Source organism: Sus scrofa, chromosome 2 (genome assembly GCF_000003025.6).
Source record: "Sus scrofa isolate TJ Tabasco breed Duroc chromosome 2, Sscrofa11.1, whole genome shotgun sequence".
NCBI classification, from domain to species: domain Eukaryota; kingdom Metazoa; phylum Chordata; class Mammalia; order Artiodactyla; family Suidae; genus Sus; species Sus scrofa.
The window spans coordinates 44,396,089-44,423,537 of NC_010444.4; the positions used below are offsets into that span (position 1 = coordinate 44,396,089).

Sequence of the window (27,449 nt, forward strand, 5' to 3'; positions counted from 1 at the left end):
AGGAGTTCCTGTCGTGGCGCAGTAGTTAATGAATCCGACTAGGAACCATGAGGTTGCGGGTTCGATCCCTGCCCTTGCTCAATGGGTTAAGGATCCGGCGTTGCCGTGAGCTGTGGTGTAGGTTGCAGATGCGGCTCGGATTCCTGCGTTGCTGTGGCTCTGGCGTAGGCCAGTGGCTACAGCTCCAATTCGACCCCTAGCCTGGGAACCTCCATATGCCACAGGAGCGGCCCTAAAGAAATAGCATAAAGACAAAGAAAAAAAAAAAAAAAAAAAAAAGAAGTGGTACATATACACAATGGAATATTACTCGGGCATTAAAAGGAAAGGAATAACGGCATTTACAGCAACATGGATGGACCTAGAAATTATCAAGCTAAGTGAAATCAGCCATACAATGAGATACCAACATCAAATGCTTTCACTTACATGTGGAATCTGAAAAAAGGACACAATGAACTTCTTTGCAGAACAGATACTGACTTACAGACTGAAAAACTTATGGTTTTCAAATGAGACAGGTTGAGGGGTGGGGAGATGCACTGAGGGTTTGGGGTAGAAATGCTGTAAAATTTGGTTGTGATGATTGTTGTACATCTACAAATGTCATAAAATTCATTAAGAAAAAAAATCTATGGTATACAGATGCAGTCGTCCTCAGAAGAAAACTTATAGCCCTATGTATTTATTTCCATGAAGAAATTAATGTTGAGAATGAATTAAACATGCTATTTTTTTAATTAGAAAAATGGCAAAAAAAAAAATAGCAAACCAAAGAAAAGTAGAAGAAAGAAATTACAAATTTTTGACAAGCAGGAATTAATGAGGTAGGCAATAGAAAAATAAAACCAATAGGTTACATACTTTTTTTAAAAAATCAATACATTAGGAGTTCTGGCTATGGCGCAGTGGGTTAAGAATCTGACTGCAGGAGCTAAGGTCACTGCAGAGGTGTGGGTTCAATCCCCAGCCCAGCACAGTGAGTTAAAAGGTCACGCCTGTGGCTCAAATTCTGTCCCTGGCCAGAGAACTTCCATATGCTTCGGGTTCAGCCAGTAAAAAAAAAAAAAAAAAAAATTCAATACATTAGATCAAGGGTCTGCAGTTTTATATCCCACAGAGGAAGTTTTGACTGCCATCTGTTTTTATAGCCTACAAGCTAAGAATTGTTTTTACATTTTTAAATTGTTGAAAAAAAAAAGACTATTTTGTGCCACATGAAAATCTTCAGCTTTTCAAAGTTAGAGTTCATAAAATTATCTCAGAGTACAGAAAAGAAATAAATATGTATAAAATATAATGATATAAAAACTTACAGGCATTTTTTGTGCTACAATGGTCTAGATGAGTGGTTGTGATGGAAACTATGTGGCATTCTCATCACCCCACATGCTGCTTCCTATGCCACACATGAGTGATGCACTTATAATTCGACAGCATTTCTAGTAATATCTCCAGATAGCAATAATTTATTTAATATTTAATTTTTTTCTTTTTTTTTCTTTTTTTTACTGCCAGCATGTACTCATTATGCCAAGCTAAAACAAAAGGAGAAAAGTGAACTTTGAACATTGGGCTTTTTTTTTTTTCTGGCTGCACCTGCAGCATACAGAAATTCCCTGGGCCAGGGATCAAATCTGAGCCACAGCAGTGACAATGCCAGTCCCCAGGGAACTCCTAAATGTCAGGCTTTCAAGGCTCCATGGAGTGTGGATTATTTTGTTACCAAATTAGCTGGCAAAGCTTTATGTGTGTTGTGCAATGACTCTGGAGCTCTACAATAGACTTAGGCATTACCAAACTCATCATGGTATTCCTAACAGAAGAAAAGACCATCAGAAAAATTAGAAATTTTAAAAATGGACCAGGAGTTCCCTTCATGGCTCAGCACTTAATGAACCTGACCAAGATCCATGAGGATGCAGGTTTGATTCCTGGCCCTACTTAGTAGGTTAAGGACATGGCATTGCCATGAGCTGTGGTGTAGTTCACAGACTTGGTTAGGATCTGGCATTGCTGTGGCTGTGGTGTGGGCTGGCAGTTGCAGCTCTGATTCCACCCCTAGCCTGGGAACCTCCATATGCCTCGGGTGTGGCCCTAATAATGCAAAAAATATAAAAAATAAAAATGGACTACATGGTAGCACAATTTCTTCACAAAAAAATGGAAATGAAGCTGCAACTGAAGTAAATTTCTGAATGGCTCATTAGTTATCCATGCAAGGAAAGCCATTGACTAATTGGGAATTTATTAAATTGTGTATAATTGCAGCAGCCAAGGAATTATGTCCAGAGAAAATAAACTTAAGACTAATAGTCTTGCAGTGAGCACAGCTGCTCAGCATTGAGGACATTGGTCACAATGTTCAGTCAATTAAAGAACAAGACAGACGATTGATTTTCCTTTGCTCAAGGATGAGTTAACAGATATTACAAATACTGTTCAGTTGTTTATTCAAAGAGTCAATACCAAGTTTGAAAATTTAGCCTCTGTGAATAGTCTGCATAAAACATCTACAAAGATGAAAAAGTACTAATTCACTACAGCCTAGGAATGAATCTGCTAAGATGTGTTACAACTGAGGAGTTCCCATTGTGGCACAGCAGAAACGAATACAACTATTAACCATGAGGTTGCGGGTTCCATCCCTGGCCTGGATCAGTCAGTCAAGGATCTGGTGCTGCCATGAGCTGTGGTGTAGGTTGCAGATGCAGCTCAGATCTTGTGGTGCTGTGCTGTGGCATAGGTGGGCAGCTGTAGCACCAACTGGACCCCTAGCCTGGGAACCTCCGTATGCCAGGGGTGCGGCCCTAAAAAGCAAAAAAAGAAAAAAGATGTGTTACAACAGATAGAAAAAAAAAAAAATAGATTTGGAGCATCAAAAGGTACACTTTTTCAAATAACATTATCAACAGGTACTTTGCAGAAAATACCCGAATATGTTATAAAACCAGTAGTGTCAACGATACACTTCATTTATTCTCATGGACTTAAGTACCATCCGTTTTGTGAATTTTTGTCAGAAATAAAATCTGAATATCCTGACTTGCTCTACCACCTAACAGTTCAATGATTTAGCAGCAATAACATTTTACTGCAAATTTTTGAGCTCAGGGCCAAGACAAATTTTTCTGAGGGAGGAGAACCACCCTCAGCCATTGTTACCAAATACTGAATGGCTTTGGACATCAGCTTTTTCAGCAGACTTGATGGTTCCTAATGAGCTTACTCCAAAGTGCTTCTGTGGGAAACTTACTGAGGTGAAGTCATTTCGACAACAGCGTGAACACTGTGTATTTTTGGGCTACCAATAGTTAAAATAAGAAGTTAGGCTTCCATTCCTGTGCAGCTTTTCAGCAGATACATCTTTTGAACTTAAAATATAGTTCCAGAAGCTCTTTTTTAGACCTGGATGCAAGTGCAAAGAAAATATCCTTATTTCACAATTTGTTTAACTGTTTCAATTGAGGAGCTTCCACCTAAACTTCAACTGTAAGCAATTAGTCTGCAAAATAATGACATGCTAAAAGGCAAACATCAGAGAATTTACCAAATTCTATAAATGCTTTTCCAGTGATTAATGTACTCAATTAAAATCAGATGCTCGTGGATTGATATCAGTATTTAGCAGTACCTGTCTGTGTAAAGAGGCACTTAAAAATATGAAACATGTGAGAGGTCTCTTGTAGCGCAGCAGGTTAAGGATCCAGCATTGTCACTATAGCTCCTTGGGCCACTGCTGAGGCACACGTTTGATTCCTGGCCTGGGAACTTCCACATGCTGCAGGCATGGCAAAAAAAAAAAAAAAAAAAAAAAATTATATGTTATATGAAACATATAAATCTCATTACAGGTCAGCATTAGCAGATGAACATTTGTAATGTTTCTAATGATAATGAAACACAAACTTTGAACCCCAATTAAGCAAAATGTATCCCTCAAAGTAATTCTTTTTTTCTCATTAGTGGGTCAATATTACTTTTTTTAAAAAGTATAACTTTAAGGAGTTCCCGTCGTGGCGCGGTGGTTAACGAATCCGACTAGGAACCATGAGGTTGCGGGTTCAGTCCCTGCCCTTGCTCAGTGGGTTAAGGATCCGGCGTTGCCGTGAGCTGTGGTGTAGGTTGCAGACGTGGCTCGGATCCCGCGTTGCTGTGGCTCTGGCGTAGGCTGGCAGCTACAGCTCAGATTCGACCCCTAGCCTGGGAACCTCCATATGCCGTGGGAGCGGCCCAAGAAATGGCAAAAAAAAAAAAAAAAAAAAAAGACAAAAAAGTATAACTTTAAGATTGTAATTACTATAATTATACTATGAATATCATCAATAAAAATTTTGCAGAAAATTTTTACTCTTTTATCTAAGTACCTACATAATGTTCTTGGCTTGTAAAGCCTAAACTATTACTATCAGCCCCTGTACAAAAAATGTTTGCTGATTCTGAAATTACAAACTAGTTTCTAACCTGATTAATCAAAGAAAAAAGGGAGACAGCATCAATACTCAAAATATAAAATGACAAAGGAGAATAATCCAGAAATAGAATTTTAATAATTGTAAGAAATTGATTTATACAACTAAGTGCAAAGAAGTTTGAAGACTTGAATGAAATGGATAATCTCTATGAAAATATAATTTACCAAATCTGTCCTCGAAGAGTTTCAACAGACCAGTTTTCATAAAATAAAAAGTTGCTGAAGATGTGGCTCTCAGAAAACTATCTGAGAGCTATGCTATAGCATAGAAAGAAAAAGTAAATTTTGAATGCTTTTGTAGACTCTAAACAGCAAACTTATGCCTGTTAACTTTATGTATGTATGTAATTAGTCTTTTTAGGGGGAACCCACAGCATGTGGAAGTTCCCAGGCTAGGGGTCAAATCAGAGCTGCAGCTGCCCATCTATGCCACAGCCACAGCCAAGCCAGGTCTGAGCCATGTCTGCGACCTCCACCACTGCTCATGGCACTGCTGGATCCTTAACCCACTGAGCAAGGCCAGGGATTGAACCCGTACCCTTCTGAGGTAAGAGGTAGCTGGGCTGAGAACAGCTGGGACTTGTTAGGCAAGTAAATTGGGCTTTGTTTTTCTCTGACACCTCGAGGAAAGTTAATGGCAAGAGCTGAGCTCTGCTGGAGCAGAAACAAGAGGACCACGTCCATCACTCCTGGGGTCAAGGAGACCTCCCCAGTTACACATGCGCAGTAAGACTACCAGGGGCAAAAAGGGCGGGATCGCCAGGCTATAATTCGTCCGGATCCTGGACATTGCTCTAGAATCCATCTTTGTCAAAAGTTGCGTGTGCATATTAGGGAAGGTCCTGTGCCCCGTCGGGTGTGAAAACTAAAACTATTGGCCAAAGGAAAAAAAGACCGGAAGGACTGTGCCATATAAGTGCTTTAGGTCACCTCCCTGGGGTACTCCACCTTCAGGGGACACCAGCACCCACACTCCTCTTTAGGGTGTGTATTACCTCTTTGCTTCTGACTTAAATAAATTCCTCCTCTATATAGTAGTAGACTATAAATAAGCTACTATACAAACTCTATATGGTAGTTTATAGAGAGGAGGAGTTTATTTAACTACTCTCCCACATATACCTGTTTTCAGAATCTTTGCCTCCTTGAAACATTCTTGCTTTCAACAGGGGGCAAGAATCGGGGCAATTCTACTTTTAGCCTCTGGCTAATCTAGTGACTGGGATTCCTGGTTTTCAACCAAGTTGCCCAGGTTCAGTTCTTGAACAGAAAATTAAAATCTTGCTCCAAGCCGTCACTCACAGCTCTCTCTCTGAGATCACACCTGGATACTAGTCAGGTTCTTAACCCAGTGAGCCACAAAGGGAATTCCCCCTAAATAAATTTTTAAGAAAAGATCCAACACTACATTTATTTTATTTTATTGTCTTTTTAGGGCTGCACCCATGGCATGTGGATTCCTGGGCCATTTCCTCTGGCTGATCTAAGAATTAAATCGAAGAGTTCCCTTTGTGGTGCAGTGGTTAACGAGTCCAACTAGGAACCATGAGGTTGCGGGTTTGATCCCTGGCCTTGCTCAGTGGGTTAAGGATCCGGCGTGGCCATGAGCTGTGGTGTAGGTTGCAGACACGGCTCAGATCCCGAGTTGCTGTGGCTCTGGTGTAGGCCGGTAGCTATGGTTCCGATTGGACCCCTAGCTTGGGAACCTCCATATGCCTCGGGAGTAGCCCAAGAAGTGGCAAAAAGACAAAAAAAAAAAAAAAAAAAAAAAAGAATTAAATTGACATGAGAGATTAGCAGAAGATCAAACAAATTTAGTAACATGTATCCAGGAGACTCAGGAAAACTGAGTAACTCACCCAAAAGGCTGCAGCCCTCTCACCTCCTCATTCTCAGCTTTAGCCTCTTTTAAGAGGCTGATGGAGGTGGGGAGAGTTATGGGAGTTTACCAAGAAAAGCACGGTAAACAAAGGATGATTGTGATGCAGATTTAAGCATCAGCTTCTCCCTGGATAAAGAGTTTCTAGAGACTTGTCCATTCTCCTCGTCTGGGTACAGAGAGGGAGATGTCCTTCCAATTAGTTTTTTCTTACACATGTAAATGTCATGGGATTTCAGAGTTTTTCCCTAGTCCGCCTTTTTGCAGAAAATAACCAGCCTAAAACAATATACTAAAAAAATATGTCTTAGGGTGGCAAATTCTGCTCCCCTACACAGCTAAAAGAAGATTTTGACAAATGGATAGATAAGCTCTTGGATAAGGAGACAACACAAAGCTGTCACTTATCCCTAGGCTAAGGTATGAATTTAATGAGATCAGGGTTGGTTTGTTTTCTTTTTCTTTTTCTTTTTTTTTTTTTTCCATAGAACCAGAGAAGCTGTTTCTAAAAGTCACAGAAAAAGGTAAAAGAATAGCCACAAAAAGAAGAGCAGCGTGGAGTTTTAGCCCCATCAGGTATTGAAACATATGATAGAGTTTGAATAATTAGTGTCATATTGGTGTGAATAGACAAATGGAATTGAAAGTGTTAGAAAAAAATGCAAATACGTAGAAGACCATCAAGCCAGTGGAACAAAGATGGGCTTTTTAGTAAGTAGTATTGGGGCTATTCTTCAGTCATTTGGAAACCAGCTAAAATTTGAATCCATATAGCATATGCCTTGTTGTCTGGGAAAGAAATGCACAATCTAAAAGCTGAGAAATAATTCTCAATGATGCTTTATTTGGGGGCATTACTGAGGACATAAGTCAGGCTCTCCCAGATAAGGGAGGAGCAAGAATATATAGGCGTTTTTGCAAAACAACGACAATAAAAAGAAATCAGGTAGTAAAATATCAAAACATTACTGCTTAAGAAAAAAGACATCTCAAATTAATGATTTTAGCGCTTTTCCCTGTAGGGGAAGATGCAAGAGTCTGGACTTTGAATGCACCTTAACTATCATAGGCTAGTATCCTTTTTTTTCTCCATCTGAATCCCAGCAGGGTGCACTGGGGGGATGGGGACTGCTGAGGGCTTGACGGCTGCAACATTCTTTGTTTACATTCTGTAAACTCTTTTGTTTAATGTGATTTATCCTGGAGATGTCTAGGTATCTCACAGAAGACTTTCTTATTCTTTATATAGCTACACAATAACTATTGTAGTGCAGGATATACTGTAGGAATAAAAGATAACATGAAAACAACGACATAAATCTTCTGCAAGGCAAACAACCCTATAAGTGGAAACAAGCTGGGAAAAAATATGCAAATCTTATTAAGGCTAATTTCCTTAATCTAAGAACACAGAAAAAAAATTTTAATAATGCATTAGAAAACATTGGTCAGAAGTTCCCTGACTAGCATCTGACTAGTTTCTGTAAGGATGCACTTTCTATATCTGGCCTCCCTCAGTGGGTTAAGAATCTGGCATTTCTGGGAGCTGTGGTATAGGTCACCGATGCAGGTCAGATCTGGCGTGGCTGTGGCGTAGGCCAGCGGCTACAGCTCCAATTCAACCCCTAGCCTGGGAACCTCCACATACCATGGGTGCAGCCCTAAAAAAAACACAATCATTGGTCAGAAAACCAGTTAAGACACTTCTCATCACATACACCACATTGGAAACATCCAAAAAGATAACTAAACCTTACTCAAAAAAGGAAATGCAGAAGTTCTGTGGTGTGGTGGGTTAAGGATCCAGCACTGTCGCAGAAGCAGCTTGGTTTGCTGCTCTGGCATAGGTTCGATCCCTGACCCGGAAACGTACACATGCTGTGGACTCAGGAAGAAAAAAAAAATGTAAATGTAAACTTTACTAAGATAACATATCTCATCTATGATATTGGCAAACAACTAGAACTTGACAGTAATCACTACTGAGGAGGTGTGCTGAAACATGCACTTTCAGACATGGCAAAAGTACAAAGACATTTTCTATGGAAGGGAATTTGGCATTAACTCTCAAATAAGAGATGCCGTCATCTTTTGACTGAACAATTCCAGTTCTTAGGAAACTCTTGCGTTTTCACTTTGTTGCCTTAAAAACATGCACAACCTGGAGTTCCCGTCGTGGCTCAGTGGAAATGAATCTGACTAGTATCCATGAGGTTTCGGGTTCGATCCCTGGCCTAACTCAGTGAGTTAAGGATCCGGTGTTGCCGTCAGCTGTGGTGTCGGTCACAGACGTGGCTAGGATCCTGAGTTGCTGTGGCTGTGGTGTAGGCCAGCGGCTACAGCGCCGATTTGACCCTTAGCCCCAGGAACCTCCATGTGCCTCGGGTGCTGCCCTAAAAATAAAAAGACAGGAGGAAAGAAAAAAAAAAGCACAGCCTAAAAGTTGAGAGTTTAGTTTTATTTGGGGTATATTCTAGGAGGCAGCATTTCTGAGAGCTCTCCCAAGAGGAAGGGGAGAATATTATTACATATGTGATTTCAGGGAAGGGGGAGGCACATGCTGTGAAGCACACATTTTGCAGACGGTTGCTGCTAGTCTCATGAAGTTTACTGTTAGTCACAAGGAGCAGATGTCACCAGGCAGGATCTGAGTGCTTTTCTGGATATGAGGAGATAACAAGAATTGGGCTCATTAAATCTCCTGAAAACATCTACCTGAGGACCTGCTCTGCCAGTTTTCCCAGAGCACTGAATGCCTCACACCTGATCTTCACTTTCAGCTCCTCTCAGGGGGTGTTGAGGATCAGCAGCTGCAGAGGCTCGTGATTCAGTCCATGTAGAGGCAGATGGCAAGTGCCAATCTCCAGTTAACAACTTGAACACTTTGAAGGGACATAAGCGCCAGGTTATTTACTAGTGTGTTATTTCTACTAGCAACATGAGACAAAAAACGTCAATGTAACAACACATTTTTATCTATGGAAGAAAAGTATATCCTTTAACAGAGCATTTTACAGCTTTATAAAGAATCAGGCTTTTTTCTATGTATGTATGAGGTGGAGAGAGCGCCAGGATAAATCATTAATCATTAATCGTTAAAGACGAGGAAAACCAACAGATGGAATGCGGTCGCTAGCCTCAAAAAATACCCTCAGCGATGCTCACCTGGTACACACCTTTAATCGTGGCCGGTCTGTGTGATGAACAGAAGGTGATGAAAGTGGTGGTGCGTGAATTCTAAGGCTTGTCTAAACACATTGCAGCTTTACACCCTGGACTCTTTGCTCTTCCGGGGGAAGCCAGTTATCATGTCATGATTGTTACCAGAAAGATTTTACCAGAATCCAGGTTTCTGTTCTCGGAGCTGAAGAATGAACTTCAACACACAGGCAGCAAGCAAGCCCAAGTCTTTATTACAGGACAGCAAATAGCTCCCAGCACAGACACTGGGAGGGGAAGGATGAGTCCCCCCTTCCTATTGTTTTATGGAGGTTTTTATTTCTTAGGGTTGGGGGTACCAACGGGGGGTCCAGACTTTCTTCCTTTTTCCCATTGGCTTTGTCCAGTCACCTCTCTCAGGCCTCATCCAATAGGTCTTAGAGGTGGCTATGTCCCATAAGTTTTCCAGCTACTTTGTTCTTTCCTCTAGATTGGGAGTCGCCATTCCTCTCCTGAGGACACTCAAGCAGTCCTACAAGGAGAGAAACTGAAGCCTCCCGCCAATTGCTCGGATCATCATGCCAACCATGTGAATGAGCCACTGTGGGAGTAGCTTCTCCCCAAACCTCAAGTTGACTGCACACCTAGCTTGCATCTGATTGTGATCTCATGAGAGATCCTGAGCCCTTTCTAAATCCCCGACTGCCTCACAAAACCTCACAGTAAATACCTTGGGTCTCTCTGTCCACAGTTTCTGGCTCACAGTTCCCAAACCCTTGGGAATTTCCTCAACAGTAAGACCCAGGGGAGCATCCTTTGTTATGATATTTGGTTTCTTGTCCTCAGTTTCAGAAAAAATGCTGCAGACCCCTGCAGGTGAAAAGGGAGTCTGGTTATTCACAATAAGCCTCTTTCCACCACAATTGGGTTTATGTTAATCAGGTGATTTTAGAAAGCACTTAAGGACAGGCTCTTTATCAGGGGAACAAATTTGCTTAGAGGGTGGGAACTCTCAGTCCCACCCCCTGATTGCGGAGGAGGAGAAAATGTCTGGACGTTGAATTAATCGCCAACGCCAGTGGCTTTAATCAACTCTTCCTGGTCCTGAAGCCTCCGCAAAATTCCAAAGGAAAGGGTTTTGGAGAGCTTCCAGGTGGGTGAAGCAGAACGCCTCCACATGCCACTGTGGTTCCAAACTCCAAAAGGACAGAAGTTCCTTTGTCCAGGACCTCGCCTTGCATATCTTTTCATCTGGCTGTTGGTTCGAATCCTTTTAACATCGTCCTGTAATAAACCAGTCATCTGGTGAGTAAATTGGTTTTCTGAATTCTGAGAGCTGGTCTTGCAAGTTAATTGAACCCAAGGAGGGGGTTGCGGAAGCTTCTGTTTTATAGCCAGTTGGTTAGAAGTACAGGTAATGAGCTGGATGTGAGACTGAGCCCTTAACTTGTGGTGTCTGATGCCGTCTCGGGGTAAATGGTGTTGGAATAGAGTTGAACGGTTGGACCCCCAGCTGCTGTTGGAAAAATCACTCTTTGCTTCTGTGTGGAAAGAAACCACACCCCCACGCTGGAAATGGTTCCAGAATATTTAGGTTTAATTTCATTTCTCTGTATTTATTTTTTGTTTTGTTTTTCAGGGCTGCACCCACGGCACATGGAGGTTCCCAGGCTAGGGGTCAAATCGGAGCTACAGCTGCCGGCCTCTGTCACAGCCACAGCAACTCCAGATCCGAGCAGTGTCTGCAACCCACACCACAGCTCACAGCAACACTGGATCCTTAACCCACTGAGCGAGGCCAGGGACCAAACCCGCAACATCATGGTTCCCGGTCAGATTCGTTTCAGCTGCACCACGACGGGAACTCCTAGGTTTAATTTTAAAAATAAAACTTTTAAGATTTAAACACCTAGATTTCTGGAGTTCCCATTGTGGCTCAGTGGAAACGAATCTGACTAGTGTACCTGAGGACACAGGATCAACGTTGCTGTGAGCTATGGTGTGGGTCACAGACGTGGCTCCCATTTGGCATTGCTGTGGCTGTGGTGTAGGCCGGTGGCTACAGCTCCGATTTGACCCCTAGCCTGGGAATGTCCATATGCTCTAGGTGCGGCCCTTAAAAAAAAAAAAATTAAAAATACAGATTTCTTGTAAAAATCTGTATTTTCAGCTTTTCTTTAAAAAATGTGATGTTCCATCAATGCTGGGCTGGCATTTTGTTAGCATTTATTTCTGCTCTGATCTTTATTTCTTCCTTTCTACTGACTTTGGGTTTTGTTTGTTCTCCTTTCTCTGGTTGTTTTAGGTGTAAGTTTAGGTTGTTTATTTGGAATTTTTCTTGTTTGCTGAGGTGAGATTGTATTGCTATAATGGGCTGGCATTTTGAATAGAAAAAAACAATTGGAGCTGAGTTTGTGGCTTTTTACATGATAGGCACTGCACCAAATGCACATCATTAATTTGAACTTTCTGTCTGGTCTTGTAGGTATTTAAATATATGGCCCCCACTTTATTTATGTCTTTTTAGGGCTGTACCCGCAGCATATTGAATTTCCCGGACTAGAGGTCAAATCAGAGCTGTAGCCTCTGGCCTACGCCACAGCCACAGCAATGCAGGATCCAAGCCATGTCTGCAACCTACAGCACAGCCCACAGCAACACCAGATCCTTAATCCGCTGAGTGTGGCCAGGAATCAAACCCACAACCTTATGGTTCCTAGACAGGAACTGCAGTGGCCCACCCACTTTAAACATTAGAAGAATAAACATTAGAAGAAAGCTCTCACTTGGGTTCCCCTGTGAATCTTTGCTTCTACAGACTCAAGTATCATAGCTTCTTTATCTAATTTGGCTCTTATCATTCTTCTCTGGACTTTTAATTTACCAGTGTTCAGACACGCTGTCTGTCTTCTGATCAGATCAAGCCATGTCTGCACCTACACACAGCCACAGCAACACCAGATCCTTAATCCGCTGAGTGTGCCAGAATCAAACCCACAACCTTATGGTTCCTAGACAGGAACTGCAGTGGCCACCCACTTTAAACATTAGAAGAATAAACATTAGAAGAAAGCTCTCACTTGGGTTCCCCTGTGAATCTTTGCTTCTACAGACTCAAGTATCATAGCTTCTTTATCTAATTTGGCTCTTATCATTCTTCTCTGGACTTTTAATTTACCAGTGTTCCATTTATTTTCTCTGGCTATTTCAGAATGGGTGGATGCAGACAATATATTTTGAGGAATGCAATTTGAGACACCTTTTTCTTTTTTTCTTTTTTCTTTTTTAACCCGAGAAACATAGATAATTGACAACAGTTCCCAGGGCTTTTATCACTAGAGGGCTTATTAAACCAGCCCTTCTCCATTTATCCTTTTCCGAATGCAGTTATTTGAACTCAAATGTAATGAATCATACCAAGTCTTCTTAACGGTGCATATTTTATATCTCTTTGGATCTTCTTTGTCTTCATTCAGGCTGATAGTGTTGAAACGGTTATTAAGGGAAAATAGACCGAGACAAAGCGTTAGCAACCAGATCTCCACTTACGCTGTCTGTCTTCCTGATGACATTAACTGTGACTATCCTCTTTAAAAGCTTTCCTTAAAGAAAAAAACAGAGAGCCCCAGCTGGAAATTTTGACTATGTGTGAAGCCTCTTCTGGAGAGCTGAAGTGAGTCTGGGCCCCTGAACTTGGGGACCATTTCTCGAGTAAAATTGGTGATAGACTTTGATCCTGGTCTCTGAAAATGCAGTAGAAATCAGTATATTGATAATATATGACAACAGTGCTAAACTTTCTATTTTGAAAAATTTAATTCTTTTTCTCAATTCTTGGGATTTTCTATTAGGAAATAAATATCTTTAAATAATGACAGTTTTGTTTCTTCCTTTCCAATTATTATGGCTTTTATTTCTTACTACTACTGTGGTTAGAACTTCCAGTCGCGTGTTAATGAAAAGTGCTGATAGTGAACTTTCTTGTCTAAGGGAATGACTTAACATTTCATTGTTACATACAACATTAACTATCGTTCTTCTATGTGTAACCCCCAAACTTAAGTTCCCTTATATTCTAGATTTCTCTTTTTTTCTCTCCCTGCCATCCATACAGCCTTCCTTCTTTCATTCCTCTTTTCTTTATTTCTTCAACGATGAAGGGTGGCTTTTAGCATTTTTTGCATCTATTGAAATGATCAGGAGTTCCCATTGTAGCTCAGTGGGTTAAGAACCCAACTAGCATGCATGAGGAAGCAGGTTGGATCCCTAGCCTCGCTCAGTGGGTTAAAGGATCTGGTGTTGCTGTGAGCCGTGGTGCAAGTTGCAGACGCAGCTTGGCTCTGGTGTTGCTGTGGCTGTGGTGTCGGCTGGCAGCTGGAGCTCCGATTCAACCCCTAGCCTGGGAACTTTCATATATGCCACAGATGCGGCCATTAAAAATAATTCATTCTTGGAGTTCCCGTCGTGGCTCAGTGGTTAATGAATCTGACTAGGAACATGAGGTTGTGGGTTCGATCCCTAGCCTTGCTCAGTGGGTTAAGGATCCGGTGTTGCCATGAGCTGTGGTGTAGGTCAAAGACGTGGCTTGGATCTCAAGTTGCTGTGGCTGTGGCCAGAGGCTACAGCTCCAATTAGACCCCTAGCCTGGGAACCTCCATATGCCGAGGGAGTGGCCCTAGAAAAAGGCAAAAAGACAAAATAATAATAATAATAATAATTCATTCTTGGAGTTCCCGTCATGGCACAGTGGAAATGAATCTGACTAGGAAACTTGAGGTTACGGGTTTGATCCCTGGCCTTGCTCAGTGGGTTAAGGATCCGGCATCACCGTGAGCATGGTGTAGGCCACAGACGCAGACAAGGCTCGGATCCCCAGTTGTTGTGGCTGTGGTGTAGGCCGGTGACTACAGCTCCAATTAGATTCCTAGCCTGGGAACCTCCATATGCTTCGGGTGCAGCCATAAAAAGACAAAAGCCAAAAAAAAAAAATTCGTTCTTTCTTCTCTTTAATTGGTTAATGTGTCAATTTCTAATGTTAATTCTCCCTTGCATAAGTGCCCTCTTGGCCTAATCCCCAAAGGCCCACATCCGTTGCGCTGGGGATTAGGTTTCAATATATGAATTTGGGCAGGGACACACAAATTTGGCCCATTGCAATGACTTGGTTAAGTCCAACATCTCTACTATTTGATAGTGTGATTCAAAGTTCTTAATCATGGTTTCTTAGTTTACTAGTTGAAATTCTTGAGGAGGAGTATGAGAGACAGACTAAGCTTAGTTTAAGGATTAGAACTTGGGCTTGGTGTAAATTCTTGAATCAGTGGTGGCCAGATAGATGGGTTTTGTGCTTCCAACAAGGTGATTAAACCACATGGAGACAGAAGTTTTCTATTTTCTATCTTCCATTGGATTCTGAAATTGTCTCATTGTTCTCTTCAGAAGGTTAAGGCATCGCAGGTATTAACTAACTTTCTCCTACCAAACTCAACTCTAGGCATGGGGCACAGACAAACTCTGTCCCACTCATCTCTGGAATCAATCTACACGGTGTTAAGAGTACATTGAGGAATCTCCTCTGCCAGCAGGTGGGGTCTAGAAATGAGTCCAGCAGCCATTAGGAATAAGTGCCTGTGTCCCCCTCCCCTCTTAGGGGGCCTTTTTTAATAGATCTAATTGAATGTTAATTAGTTTCAGGTGTACAACATAATGACCAGTGTTTGTATTAGTGCAAAATCATCCCAGTGTGTCTAGTAAACAGCAGCCAGGGGAACGGGCACAGTCAAATTCTCTTTCCTCCCAGAAATCTCCTTGCATGCTGCAACTGATAGGGTCTCCAGGGACCAAGTGAACATGAACTTGAGTATGTTCACAAGGGGATCTTGTCAGTGTCATCTGAGCTACAGCTCCAGTGAGTGTCCGGCCATAGCACAAATTTAATTCTGCTGCCGGGCTGTACACAACTTGTAAAAGAAACATGGCCTTCACCTTGTTCGTGTTGAAAATAGATATCTATTGAGTGAGTGAATTAATAATGGATAAACAAGATAACTGCAGCAAAAGTTTAGGGACATGGAAAAATGTTCCCTGGTCAATAATTCTGATGTAGGAAGTGAACAGAGAAGAGGGACCCCCATCACCTCCCCTGGGGCCCATCCTAATAGGAAGTCCCACGTGGAGGCTGTACTCTGGTCTCTGAAAGGCTCTTGGCTGTACCTGCCACTGTAGTGGCTAGTTTACCAGAAGGACTTGAAGCCTTCAGTGTCTCTCACTTAATACAGCAGCTGCTGTGACACCCACTCCATTTGGACAGCTCATCTCTGTTCCTTCATCTCATTAGAAGCAGCGCTTGCTCATCTCCATTTGTCTAAGGAGCCTGGGCTCCTTGGGGGAGAAAAAGAGACCGTTTACCGTAAATTATTCCATTAGAATCAGGAGCTAGGGCGGTTTCTGCTATTGTCAGGCTGGCTAATCCCAGGGCAGCTGGAGATGGCTGGGAATGTTTAATCTGCAGGATCCATTAGGGCTGTCAACAGAGAGGGGACAGCAAATACTGGGGAAAGCAGTTACGAGGTATGACTGCAGCTTCAGCAGTAGCCCTAGGACAGGAAGGAGGCACCTGAGGGTATTGGAGGGAGCAGCAGAACAAGGCAGATCAGGGTGGTCCTCATTCATGTCTGCCCTGCAGGGACTTCTAATACATTGGTTCTCCACCTTGGATGCTCACTGGAATCTCATGGGACCTTTGCAAAATGCAGATACCCAAGTTCGACCCTCTTCTCCTCATTCTGATTAAATTAGTCTGATTTAAGACTTGTGTATCAGGGCTGTGAGGCTCTCTAGGTGAAGAGGCTGTGAAAGGAAATGGAGAGATCTTATTTCATAGTGGGAGAGCTGGAAGGACCCCTCCAGAGCAAGGTTTTCGGGAGAAGCAACTGGCCAAGTGGGAAAGGTCACCTATCCAGATTAATGATAAAGGGCCATAAGTTTATCTCTTGAGCTCCCCAGCCAATTCATTTTCCCATTTGTACTCCTTTCCCTTTCCAGTCATGTGGTCTTTGGTCAAGTCTCATTTTCCTCACTTGTGAAATGGGTATTGTCCCCTAAATGACTTAATTCCTAGTAGTATTTCTTTTTTGATCTGGAAGTTATTTAGGAGCAATTTCTTAAATCTATCAAGCATACATAGTTTTTAGAGTTCTTTGTTATTTATTCCTTTTTTCTTTTTGTATTTACAGAAAGAACTGGTTTATAATTTTGTTGCTTTATGAAGAAATTACAGTCTAAGAAACAAAGTTTATATTATTCACCAGATTTTCCCTCCCACATAATATGCCATGTTTGCAGTCTTCATTCCCAATGAAAGACCAAAAATGACTATTAATTAATATATTTGCTTTTGTATTATTTATTTCTAATTAATTGCTTTGTAATCAGGGAACATGGGTTGTTTGAAATTTATTGAGATCTTCTTTATAAACAACTACGTGGTCAACTTCTAAGTGTTCTTTAGATGTTTAAGAAAAACAGAGTCATTCTTGGATTTGGGGGTCCTGTATTTGTCCAAGACCATTCATCGTGCTATTCAATTTTTACACACTTCTGGTCTATTTAACTCATTGAGTTTTTCTTTTGTTAATTTTATGGCTGTACCAGTGGCATATGTAAGTTCCTGGGCCAGGGATTGAATCTGAGCCTCAGCTGTGACCTGTGCAGGAAGCTTTAACCCACTGTGCCCATCCAGGGTGTTGAATCTGCAGCTCTGCAAGGACCCAAGGTGCTGCAGTTGGATTCTTAACCCACTGTGCTATGGTGGAACCTCGTTCATTGAGTGTTCAAGCTCCCACTCAGGTTGTAGATTTGCCAGTTTTTCTCTGTAGTTCTACCAACTTTTGATTTATGCATCTTTGAGACTATTAAATACATATATTTTATGCACATGGTGAATTTCCTCCTTTACAAAACAGACAATACCTATGTTATAAAAGTTGTGACAAAATATAAATATTTCACATTTGTTTTTTTTGGGGGGGGGTGCCTGCGATATGTGGAAGTTCCAAGACCAGGGATTGAACCTGCGTCATAGCAGTGCAGGAGCCACTGCAGTGCCAACGCCAGATCCTTAACCTGCTGTGCCACAAGGGAGCTCCTGTCTCACATTTTTAAATCACATATCGTACTTATATGAATAACTAACAACAATGCCTAACATTGTGACTACTAGAAGATAATATAGTCTCTTTTGGCTTCCATTTTTGGTATAGCCATGTTTGCTGTCAGTCTAACAGTCATTTCTCCCTGGTGATTTTTAAATTTATTATACCTTGCTCATTTTTTGTCATCTCATTTTATCTTCTTAAACATTTAACACATGGTAATTTTATATTGTTTTTGATAATGCAGTGTAACATCTGAAGATAATTGAGGAGTCTAAATTTGCTATTTCTGCTATTTCTTCTGTTTCTTTCCTTGTGTTTGCATATTTTATTTGCTTTTTAGAGTTGCACCTGAGGCATATGGAAGTTCCCAGGCTAGGGGTCCAATCGGAGCTGTAGCTGCTGGCCTACACCACAGCCACAGCAACGTGGGATCTGAGCCATGTCTGCAACCTACACCACAGCTCACGGCAATGCTGGATCCTTAACCCAATGAGTGAGGCCAGGGATCAAACCCGCATCCTGGTGGGTACTTGTCAGATTAGTTTCCGCTGTACCACAACAGGAACTCCTGGCAATTTTAAAGTTCTCCAGAGAGAGAGAATCATTAGGATATATACAAACACCTCACCCTCCATCACATCTAAAATCTCCTTCTCTAGTATACCAGTCTCAGGGAGTGACACTGACAAGTTGTCTAAATGGGAAATCTGGGAAAGTTGCCATCATCATCTCTTTACCACTATATCTGGTTATTCAGGGCAAATTGGTTCTCTATCACAAATCTCCAGTCCATTTACCGTCTGTCCTAGTTGAGATCACTGCGATTTCCCCATGTCTAATCTTTTTTTTTTTTTATTTCCTTTTTTAGGGCAGCTCCCACAGCATATGTTGATTCCCAGGCTAGGGGTCAAATCAGAGCTGTAGCTGTCGGTCTACACCAGAGCCACAGCAACGCGGGATCCAAGCCACGCCTGTGACCTACATCACAGCTCACGGCAACGCCAGATCCTTAACCCACTGCGCAAAGGCCAGGGATCGAACCCGCAACCTCATGGTTCCCAGTTGGATTCGTTAACCACTGAGCCACAACAGGAACTCCTAATCTTATTCTTCTACTCAACATATGTTGTTTGAATGAGCCTCATAAAATGTGAATTTAATTGTGTCACTTTCAGATTAAAACTTCCAATTTTTCCACATTTCCTTTCGGAATGAAGTTTAAATAGCCTGTCATGCTTTACAAGGCCCTTCATCAGCCACTGCCTCTGTACCATTTCCCTCTTGCACGCTAAGTGCCAGCCAGTCTAAATCTCTTTTGGCTCTCCAGAGCAAGGATGCTTTCTCTTCTCATGGCCTCTGCACACACTGTTGTTCTCTGTTCACAAGCAATCATCTCCAAACTAACTCCGACGTCTTCAGTTCTCAGTATTAAAGTCCCTGGCCTCTGGGAAGCTTTCATTGCTGCTCCGCAAACCAGTCATCCCCACACACCCTCTCGAGCTGCTGACTGGCTTGGTGACTTTAGCTGAATAGATGAATAGAGTTTAGATGAATAGAGTTGGCTCTATTCATCTCCTTTGTGAAGTTGTTCCTATGAGATGATACAATATAGACAGACACTTAAGTGGTGCAGAATTTCCAGGATTCTTATAAAAATAAGTAAAAAACAACCTAACAGCACCAGCTGAGTGAGAAGAGCAGAAAACAGCCTTCAAATCATGAAATGACTTTAAAAAGTAGATTTTTTTTTTTTATGGAGAAAAATATCAGTAAGCACATATATATTATAGCACCACAAGCTTACTTCTAAGACCAATGACTTAAAACAATAGCAAATTCATGATGAAAATGATTCTAACTTAAAAAACTGATCTGAGTAATAACAAAAATAAGATTTGCAATGTTACTTGCTGCAATTTCTCAAGTAAGATTCCATCTAATAGTGCTGTTTACCTAATATACACTCACATTCATTTCTTGCAATGTATAAACTTCAGCAAAAGCACTTTTTTAGTGTTTGGGTTATTTTAATGTATTTTTTTTTTTTTTCTTTTTAGGGCCTAATGTGCAGCCTGTGGAAGTGCCAAGGTTAGGGGTCAAATTGGAGCTACAGCTGCCGGCCTGCACCACAGCTATAGCAATGCTAGATCTGAGCCACGTCTGCGACCAACACCACAGCTCACAGCAATGCCAGATCCTTAACCCACTGAGCAAGGCCAGGGATCAAACCCACATTCTCATGGATATGAGTTGGCTTCATTTCTGCTGCGCCACAAGGGGGACTCCCTGTATCTCAATTATTTAACAAAGGTTAAATAAATAAAAGGTTAAATTATTTGAGTTTTCACTATAGCATTTTTAATAGAATAAAAACATGCCTTTTTGAGAAAATAAATATATACACTAAACAACCCAATACAAAATTTTATTTATTTTTTCTTTTTTGTCTTTTCTAGGACCACACCCGTGGCACATGGAGGTTCCCAGGCTAGGGGTCTAATTGGAGCTGTAGCCACCAGCCTTCACCAGAGCCACAGCAACTCAGGATCCAACCTTCGTCTGCAACTATATCACAGCAACGCTGAATCCTTAACCTACTGAGTGAGGCCAGGGATCAAACCTGAAACCTCATGGTTCCTAGTCGGATTCGTTAACCATTGAGCCACAACGGGAACTCCCAAAATTTTATTTCTTTATTTTTATTTTTTGGCCACACCTGTGGCATGCAAAAGTTCCTGGGCCAGGGATCAAACCTGAGCCACAGCAGTAACAACTGAATCCTTAACCACTAGGCCATAAGGAAACGCCACAAAATCTTAATAAAACAGAAAGTAAGGAAGTTTGAGTCTCATTATACAGACACGATGTGTGAATTTATAAATACATGTACTTTGCAATAGCAGAAATATACTTCTGCAAGATGTAAACTGCATCAGAGAAATAGAAGCACAGAGATGGGAGTTCCCATTGTGGCTCAGTGGTAACAAATCCAACTAGTATCCACGAGGATGCAGGTTGAATCCTTGGCCTTGCTCAGTGGGTTAAGGATCCAGTGTTGTCATGAGCTGTGGTGTAGGCAGTAGCTGGAGCTCTGATTCAACCCCCAGGAACTTCCATATGCCACAGGTGTGGCTCTAAAAAGAAAAAAAAAAAAAGGCAGCAGAGAGATGCATATGCTGTAAGGGCAAACTCAATAAATTAGTTAAAATTTTATTACTCAGTACTGAGGGACCAGTTTACAATTATGTAGCAATGGTAGCAAACATAGTAGGAAGGAACTCGGCACTCAACACATCTAAATAAATAAAGCTTAGTAATTCATTAAATATTATGATACTACTATACAGGATCAAAACTTCAGTACTTCCATAAATCTTTAATATCTTTCAGATAAGCTAAATATTCTAGGTACAGAAGAAACTGCCTGCCGATATATTCTTAAAGGAATTACTTTGGAAAATTAATGGTTTCACTGTCTAGAAAAGCTGTATGGACCCAAGATATTATATGGTCTCCAAGAATAATAGAAAATATTGGTCTACCATCTTGCTTTCATTTTGGCTGCTCTTTATAGCTTCAAAAAAAATTCCCAGCTAGGGTATTTATCTGGGCCTTAACAAGTTTATAAACATTGTAAATATGGTCCATTTTCTTTGCAATTATCTTAATGTGCATTTTGTAAAATGACTTACTAAAATATTTAGATGTTTTTAATATAAAAATTAAATAAGTACGTCCATCATTTACTTTATCTCAGAAATTAGACTTGCATTTGGGCTCTAGAAGTATTGAGTAGTCACAGGTCACTTCTGTCATGTAATCTCAAGGCAGAAGGAAATTAACAGAAAGGTGAACATCAGTTTTAGAGCAACTAAACACATGACACCCAAGATCGGGGTCTCACGATAAGCACATATTCAATTATTTATTCAACGTGTGTGACCTTTAGAGCTCACACTATTTCATTTGTTCTTTATCTTTGATAGGATTGACTGCAGTTGGTTTTTGTATTAAGGCAAAAGACAGGCACCTCTTTTTCCTTGGCTTTAATTAGTCTCAAATTTATCTAAGAAAAGAGAATGATGCTCATTACATAAAGCTTAACATCAATATTAGGACAATTTTTTTTCCTTCTGACAAGTCTATGTTGTGTTTATATTAAACTAAATGTTTAAAAATACTAATCCTGAGCAAGAGTAAAAATAAGAACAGTTTTGACTAAAGAATAAAATTCCTTCATTGTTAAACCTAAACAGCTTTAAAATTCAACCATGGGCTATAAAGTCGGTAAGACTGGAATTCAGACTTCTGATGTCCATGACAAACCTGAATACTCTGAGCAGAAAGAACACAAACAGAGTAGATAAAAAACAGTAAAAAGCATCAAAAATTGATGCACCTGGATTTTGTTAAAAATAACAAAGCTTTCTCAGTCCTTCTTGGATCAATCTAGCTGGACAACAGCACTGAACAGTGTACTGCACTGAACAGATCCCTCAGAAAGGCAACATTGGATTTCTTTTTTAGGTAGGCACAGACTGCCCCCCCCAACCCCCGACAGCCCCTGCCACCCAGCATTCAGAGACATAAAAGACATGTTTGGAAGTACAATACGAATCCTGGTTTTTGTTTTTGTTTTCTTTTGTTTTAAATCCTGTATTCAAGAAAGCAAAAAGTTCTGGCTACTTAGGAAACTAAAGTTAAGATACTTGAGTTTTTAGTTATAGCTCCCTGCTCATGAAAATAAGAGCCTTCTAGCCAGCAAAGCAGTATTATGACAAGTATACACCAGTAAATGCTTTAAGTGAGGGCTTGACAACACAAGTCAAATGAAGCCCGGCTCTGAGGAAACTGCTTCAGTTCACGTGGGGCAAGTGCATGGGAGTGGGACCCTCTCACAGCGTTAAGGCCTGTCCACACGGCAGCCGTCATTTCCGAGTCAGCGCCACGAGCACTGGGCACGGCCCTTGGGGTGTCTTCAATACGCCTTTTCTGTTATTCCAACTGTCTCTCTTCCTCTTCATCTGCTTCTTCAATGACCTGAATCTCATCTCCTTGAGGTAAGGAAGAATTCTCCACCTGCAGTTTATTCCCATCAGCTTTACATTTCTCTTCTTCCTCTATGATTTCCTTCCATATCTTGTGGTTTTCGGTGAGGTGGTGCATTAGCTGACAAAATATTCGCCGTCTACCTTTCCTTCTCTGTGGTTCTGTGAAATTTAACACACATATATTCTAATCATTGCAATATGATTCAATCATTCAATAAATACCTGAGTGCCTGTTATATTCCAGGCATTTATCTAAGCACTGGGGTTATAGTTACAAGAAAGATGAAAATAATCCCTGAACTATGGAGCTCTCTTTTTAGTGGGAAGATCTAGATAAGCAAAGAAACCAGACATGAGTGTCTTAGGGAGTGTTAAGTATTATGTATGAAAACAGGGAAGGGGATTAGGGAAGACTGGGTGGGATGGGAGGAGTGGGGAGAAGGGAGGATGGGCCTGAAATTTCAGAGATTAAAAAAAAAAAATGCAAAATGAATCTTTTGAGGGAATTTTAAAAATGTATTGAATTAATAAACACAATTATCAAAATGTTGAGTATAAATTTTTAGAAGCTAGTCACTTTCCCAAGATGACATCAGATGATAGCAGCATAAGATTATTCTGCTCTTCACTCTGCCACTCCTGAATATAGGCTAGGGTGTGGGGAGTTCTTTGTTATCTTCTTCTAAGCTACCTTATATGTTCTAATTTGTAACATGCTTGTGAAACAAAAATTAATTGGCGAGATAGAATTTAAATCCCACCTTTAAAGAGCAAATAACTGATTTCACTTATAGTTACAAAGGTGACAGATGTTCCTTTTTCATTTTCTGTTTATACTCATTGCTTCATATAGAAACACTATGCATTACAATTTGGTAGTTCAAAACCATAATGCCACAAAACTTGGTTTCCCTCTTAGAGTCAGGGAATATGTATTGTCTTCTTCCCCAACTGGGTTGAACTACTTCCCAGGGCTATGTGAAGGGCATGATAACCGGGAAGGGTGGTGTGAGGAAGAGTCAGGACAAAGAGGCGCAGCCACGTCACATGAGTTCAGACCTGGAGACAGTCCCATCATGGGTGCACAGGTAGAGCCTGCTTAAGAGCACTGGCTGGAGGACAACACTGCCAGAGATGCGACCTTAACTAAGAATGCTTGTTGTGTGACAGTATTTGCATGGTACCTAAACAGTAGTTACTCAAGATGAGACTATTCAATCTGAACATTGAGACAGAAGCAAGTATACAGAACTACTGAATCTGTATCTTAAAAACAAAGATCCCAATTAAGTGGACATTTGCAGTTAATAACATTAAAGAAATGATAGTATCCCTATATTCTTACTAGGGTTTAGATTGTCTTCTATTTCTTCATCCTCTGTATCTAATTCTTCACCATCTTCTTCATCATAACAACTTTCGGCATCATCGTCCTCATCTGCTTCTATCCATTGACCCGGCAGCAAACCAGCAGCATCATAGGAGTTACACAGGGGACCCACTATGTGAGTGATAAAAGACTCCTGGAGCTTTGCTAGTTGAGGAGAAGAACGATCCATGAAGGGACTGATGGGCAAACCAAGATTTGCTTCTTCATCTCCCTGATCGTATTAGAGAGAAAAGTACATCTTTAACTGATGAAAGGACAACCACTGAGCTTTGCTGTTAAGATTATCTTGAGATTTTTTAAATAAGCGCAGTCTACATCAAAATAATTTTTTACAAAGAATCAACAAATCTAATTTCAACTGTAAGAATTTCTCTGCTTTTTTTTTTTTTTTTTTTTTGTCTTTTGTTGTTGTTGTTGCTATTTCTTGGGCTGCTCCCGCGGCATATGGAGGTTCCCAGGCTAGGGGTCGAATCGGAGCTGTAGCCACCGGCCTACGCCAGAGGCACAGCAACGCGGGATCCGAGCCGTGTCTGCAACCTACACCACAGCTCACGGCAACGCCGGATCATTAACCCACTGAGCAAGGGCAGGGGCCGAACCCGCAACCTCATGGTTCCTAGTCGGATTCGTTAACCACTGCGCCACGACGGGAACTCCTGCTTTTTAAGGAAACCTAAACAAGACTTTACACTTACACTCCCAGTCAACCAGTATGGTTGATATTCAGGTAACAAGAAAAAAACCCATCTTTAAAAAATCAGCAAATTTACTAAAAAAAAACAAAATTATATCAATAGAGTATATAAAATTTTTTGCCATGTCCCTGGCATGTGGAAGTTCCCAGGCCAGGGACTGAACCGGCGCCACAGCAGTGACCCAAGCCACTGCAGTGACAATGCTGGACTTTTAACCTTTAACCACAGGAGAACTCCAAAATGTATAAATTCTATTAAATTCTATATAAATTGGGAGTTCCCGTCGTGGCGCAGTGGTTAACGAATCCGACTAGGAACCACGAGGTTGCGGGTTCGCTCCCTGCCCTTGCTCAGTGGGTTAACGATCCGGCGTTGCCATGAGCTGTGGTGTAGGTTGCAGACACGGCTCGGATCCCGCGTTGCTGTGGCTCTGGCATAGGCTGGTGGCTACAGCTCCGATTCGACCCCTAGCCTGGGAACCTCCATATGCCGCGGGAGTGGCCCAAGAAATGGCAAAAAGACAAAAAAACAACAACAACAACAAAAAAATTCTATATAAATTACCAAAATTCTATAATGTCAAATATAGATCCTCTTTCTCCTAGGGGGAGATGATACAATGGAAATATTTTGGTTGCTGTAAATTGTACCTCAAGTGTACAGAGTTGAATTTTGCAAATGTTTTTCAATACTTTGTCCTTTTTTGGTAACAACAGAACCCTTTACTGAATCTAAATCAGGAAACTCAATATGTAAAAGAGACAGAAGTAAAGAGCCCCTGTGGTTAACGTGAGGATTCTGGGCCCAGAACCCCGGCTGCCTCCCTGTGATACCTACTGTGGTCTCTAGGGTTGAGGAGAGCACGCCTGGAGACCAGACAGATCAAAATCTGCCTTTGCCATCTACTGCTTGTGTGGCACTGGGCAAGCTGTATGCCCAATTCACGTGTAAGATTTGAATGATAATCTGCAGGGCTGCTATGAGGATGACACGCAGTATTATATATGCTGAGCACAGTGCTGAGCAGTCTCCAAATGGTACTATTAGCATATTAGTATTTGAGTGCCTGGCGTCTGAACCAGTGGAGGACGAGTACTCTCCACAGGGCACAAATTCTGTAGGCGAGCGGTGTCTGTGCTGAGCCAAGAGGGCCCTGAGGAGACAGAAGCTGTCTCATGATCAACTGTCTCACGTGACTTTATCCTCTGTGAGGAAGAAAACTATTAAGATTAAAAAAAAGATACCCAGTTGGTTATCCAGAGCATTGTACAGTTTCATAGGTTTGACTTTTTTTTTTTTTTTTTAAATAATAGTTTGGCTTTTCTAAGCCCATGGCACATAAATGGCTACAGCATATAAAGACAATATAATTAAGATAATAAACAGGTAAAAGATGGGGCAAGGTTAGAAATTTGCATCCATAGCTGATGGATGCTTAATAGTATAATTAGACTGAGAAGAAAGTCTGATGGTTTTGATGAGAGTTGACTACGACTTTCTTATAGATTAGCACAGTTAACCTTCATGACCCCACGCTGTGGGTAGGGTTATCAGATGGCTTTTTTTGGGGGGGGAATAGATTTTTTTTTTTTTTTTTTTTTTTTGGCTGCACCTGTGGCCTGTGGAAGTTTCCAGGCCAGGGACTGAACCTACGTCACAACAGTGACTCAAGCTGCTGCAGTGACAATGCTGGATCCTTAACCCAGAGGGCCACAAGGGAACTCCCCAGATGATATTTTTCTCCTTTGAGATATGAATAATGAAACCTAGAAAGATTAAGTGAAACTATCTGAAATATTATATTGTTTTTAGTGACCTGGAATTATAATAGTTATAATAGTTAATATTTATTGAGCACTTATATGTCAAGAATCATTCTAAGAACTTTATACATAATTTAATCCTCATGGCAACCTTATAAGGCAGATACCATCTATATTCCTATTTTCTCAATGAGGAAACTGAGGCACAGAGAGGTTAGGTAACTTACCCAAGGTCACATTGCTGGTAGGGAAGAAGAGGCAGGATTCAAAGTTTTTTTAGTAAATTTTCTAAATTAAAAAAAATACTATAAAATGGGTCTAAATGAAACTTTCTAATGGTCTTTCACTGAATTAGTGAGTTTTCTATTATTAGCATATGCTACCACTTTCTTATTATTTCTGTATAGATAATGTAAAGATAGCATTTTTTCCTTGGCATGAAATTCTTCTGTGAACATAAACTGAAGCCTGAGGTTTCAACTACCTTTGAGAATGAGGATGGGAATATGCAAACTACTATACATATTGCAATCCACAAATTAAATATTTATAACCATTTATTGCTTCAAATTACATAAAATTTAGTTCAAATCTATCAGACAAAAGTATTTGAAGATTATTACTAAGATTTTACTATTTTCATGATTATACAGTATGGTATTTTGTTAACTTGTAAACAACAGAGTATTCACTATTGTATTGGGATGTTTAGCTAAGGTGTGTGAGAGACACTGTACACTTACTGGTCATTCAGTACAATCCGGGTGTGACAAGGCATAGCAGATACAAGTGTGCATGGTTTATAGGCTCACTTCATCCCTCCTACTGGAGTTCAACTAATGGTAAGAAAGCCCTGTCACAGAAGTCCCACTTGGTAGGTAT

General features: G+C 41.0%; 1 protein-coding gene across 1 annotated transcript in view; it reads right to left on the minus strand.

Moving 5' to 3' along the window:
- Window positions 20,846-27,449, minus strand: part of PDE3B (phosphodiesterase 3B) — a 197,142-nt gene continuing 190,538 nt past the window's right edge. Inside the window, 2 exon segments of the mRNA XM_021083299.1 lie at window positions 20,846-22,878; window positions 24,065-24,320. Of these exon segments, the coding sequence (XP_020938958.1) occupies window positions 22,664-22,878; window positions 24,065-24,320 (471 nt within the window). The 3' untranslated portion in view covers window positions 20,846-22,663.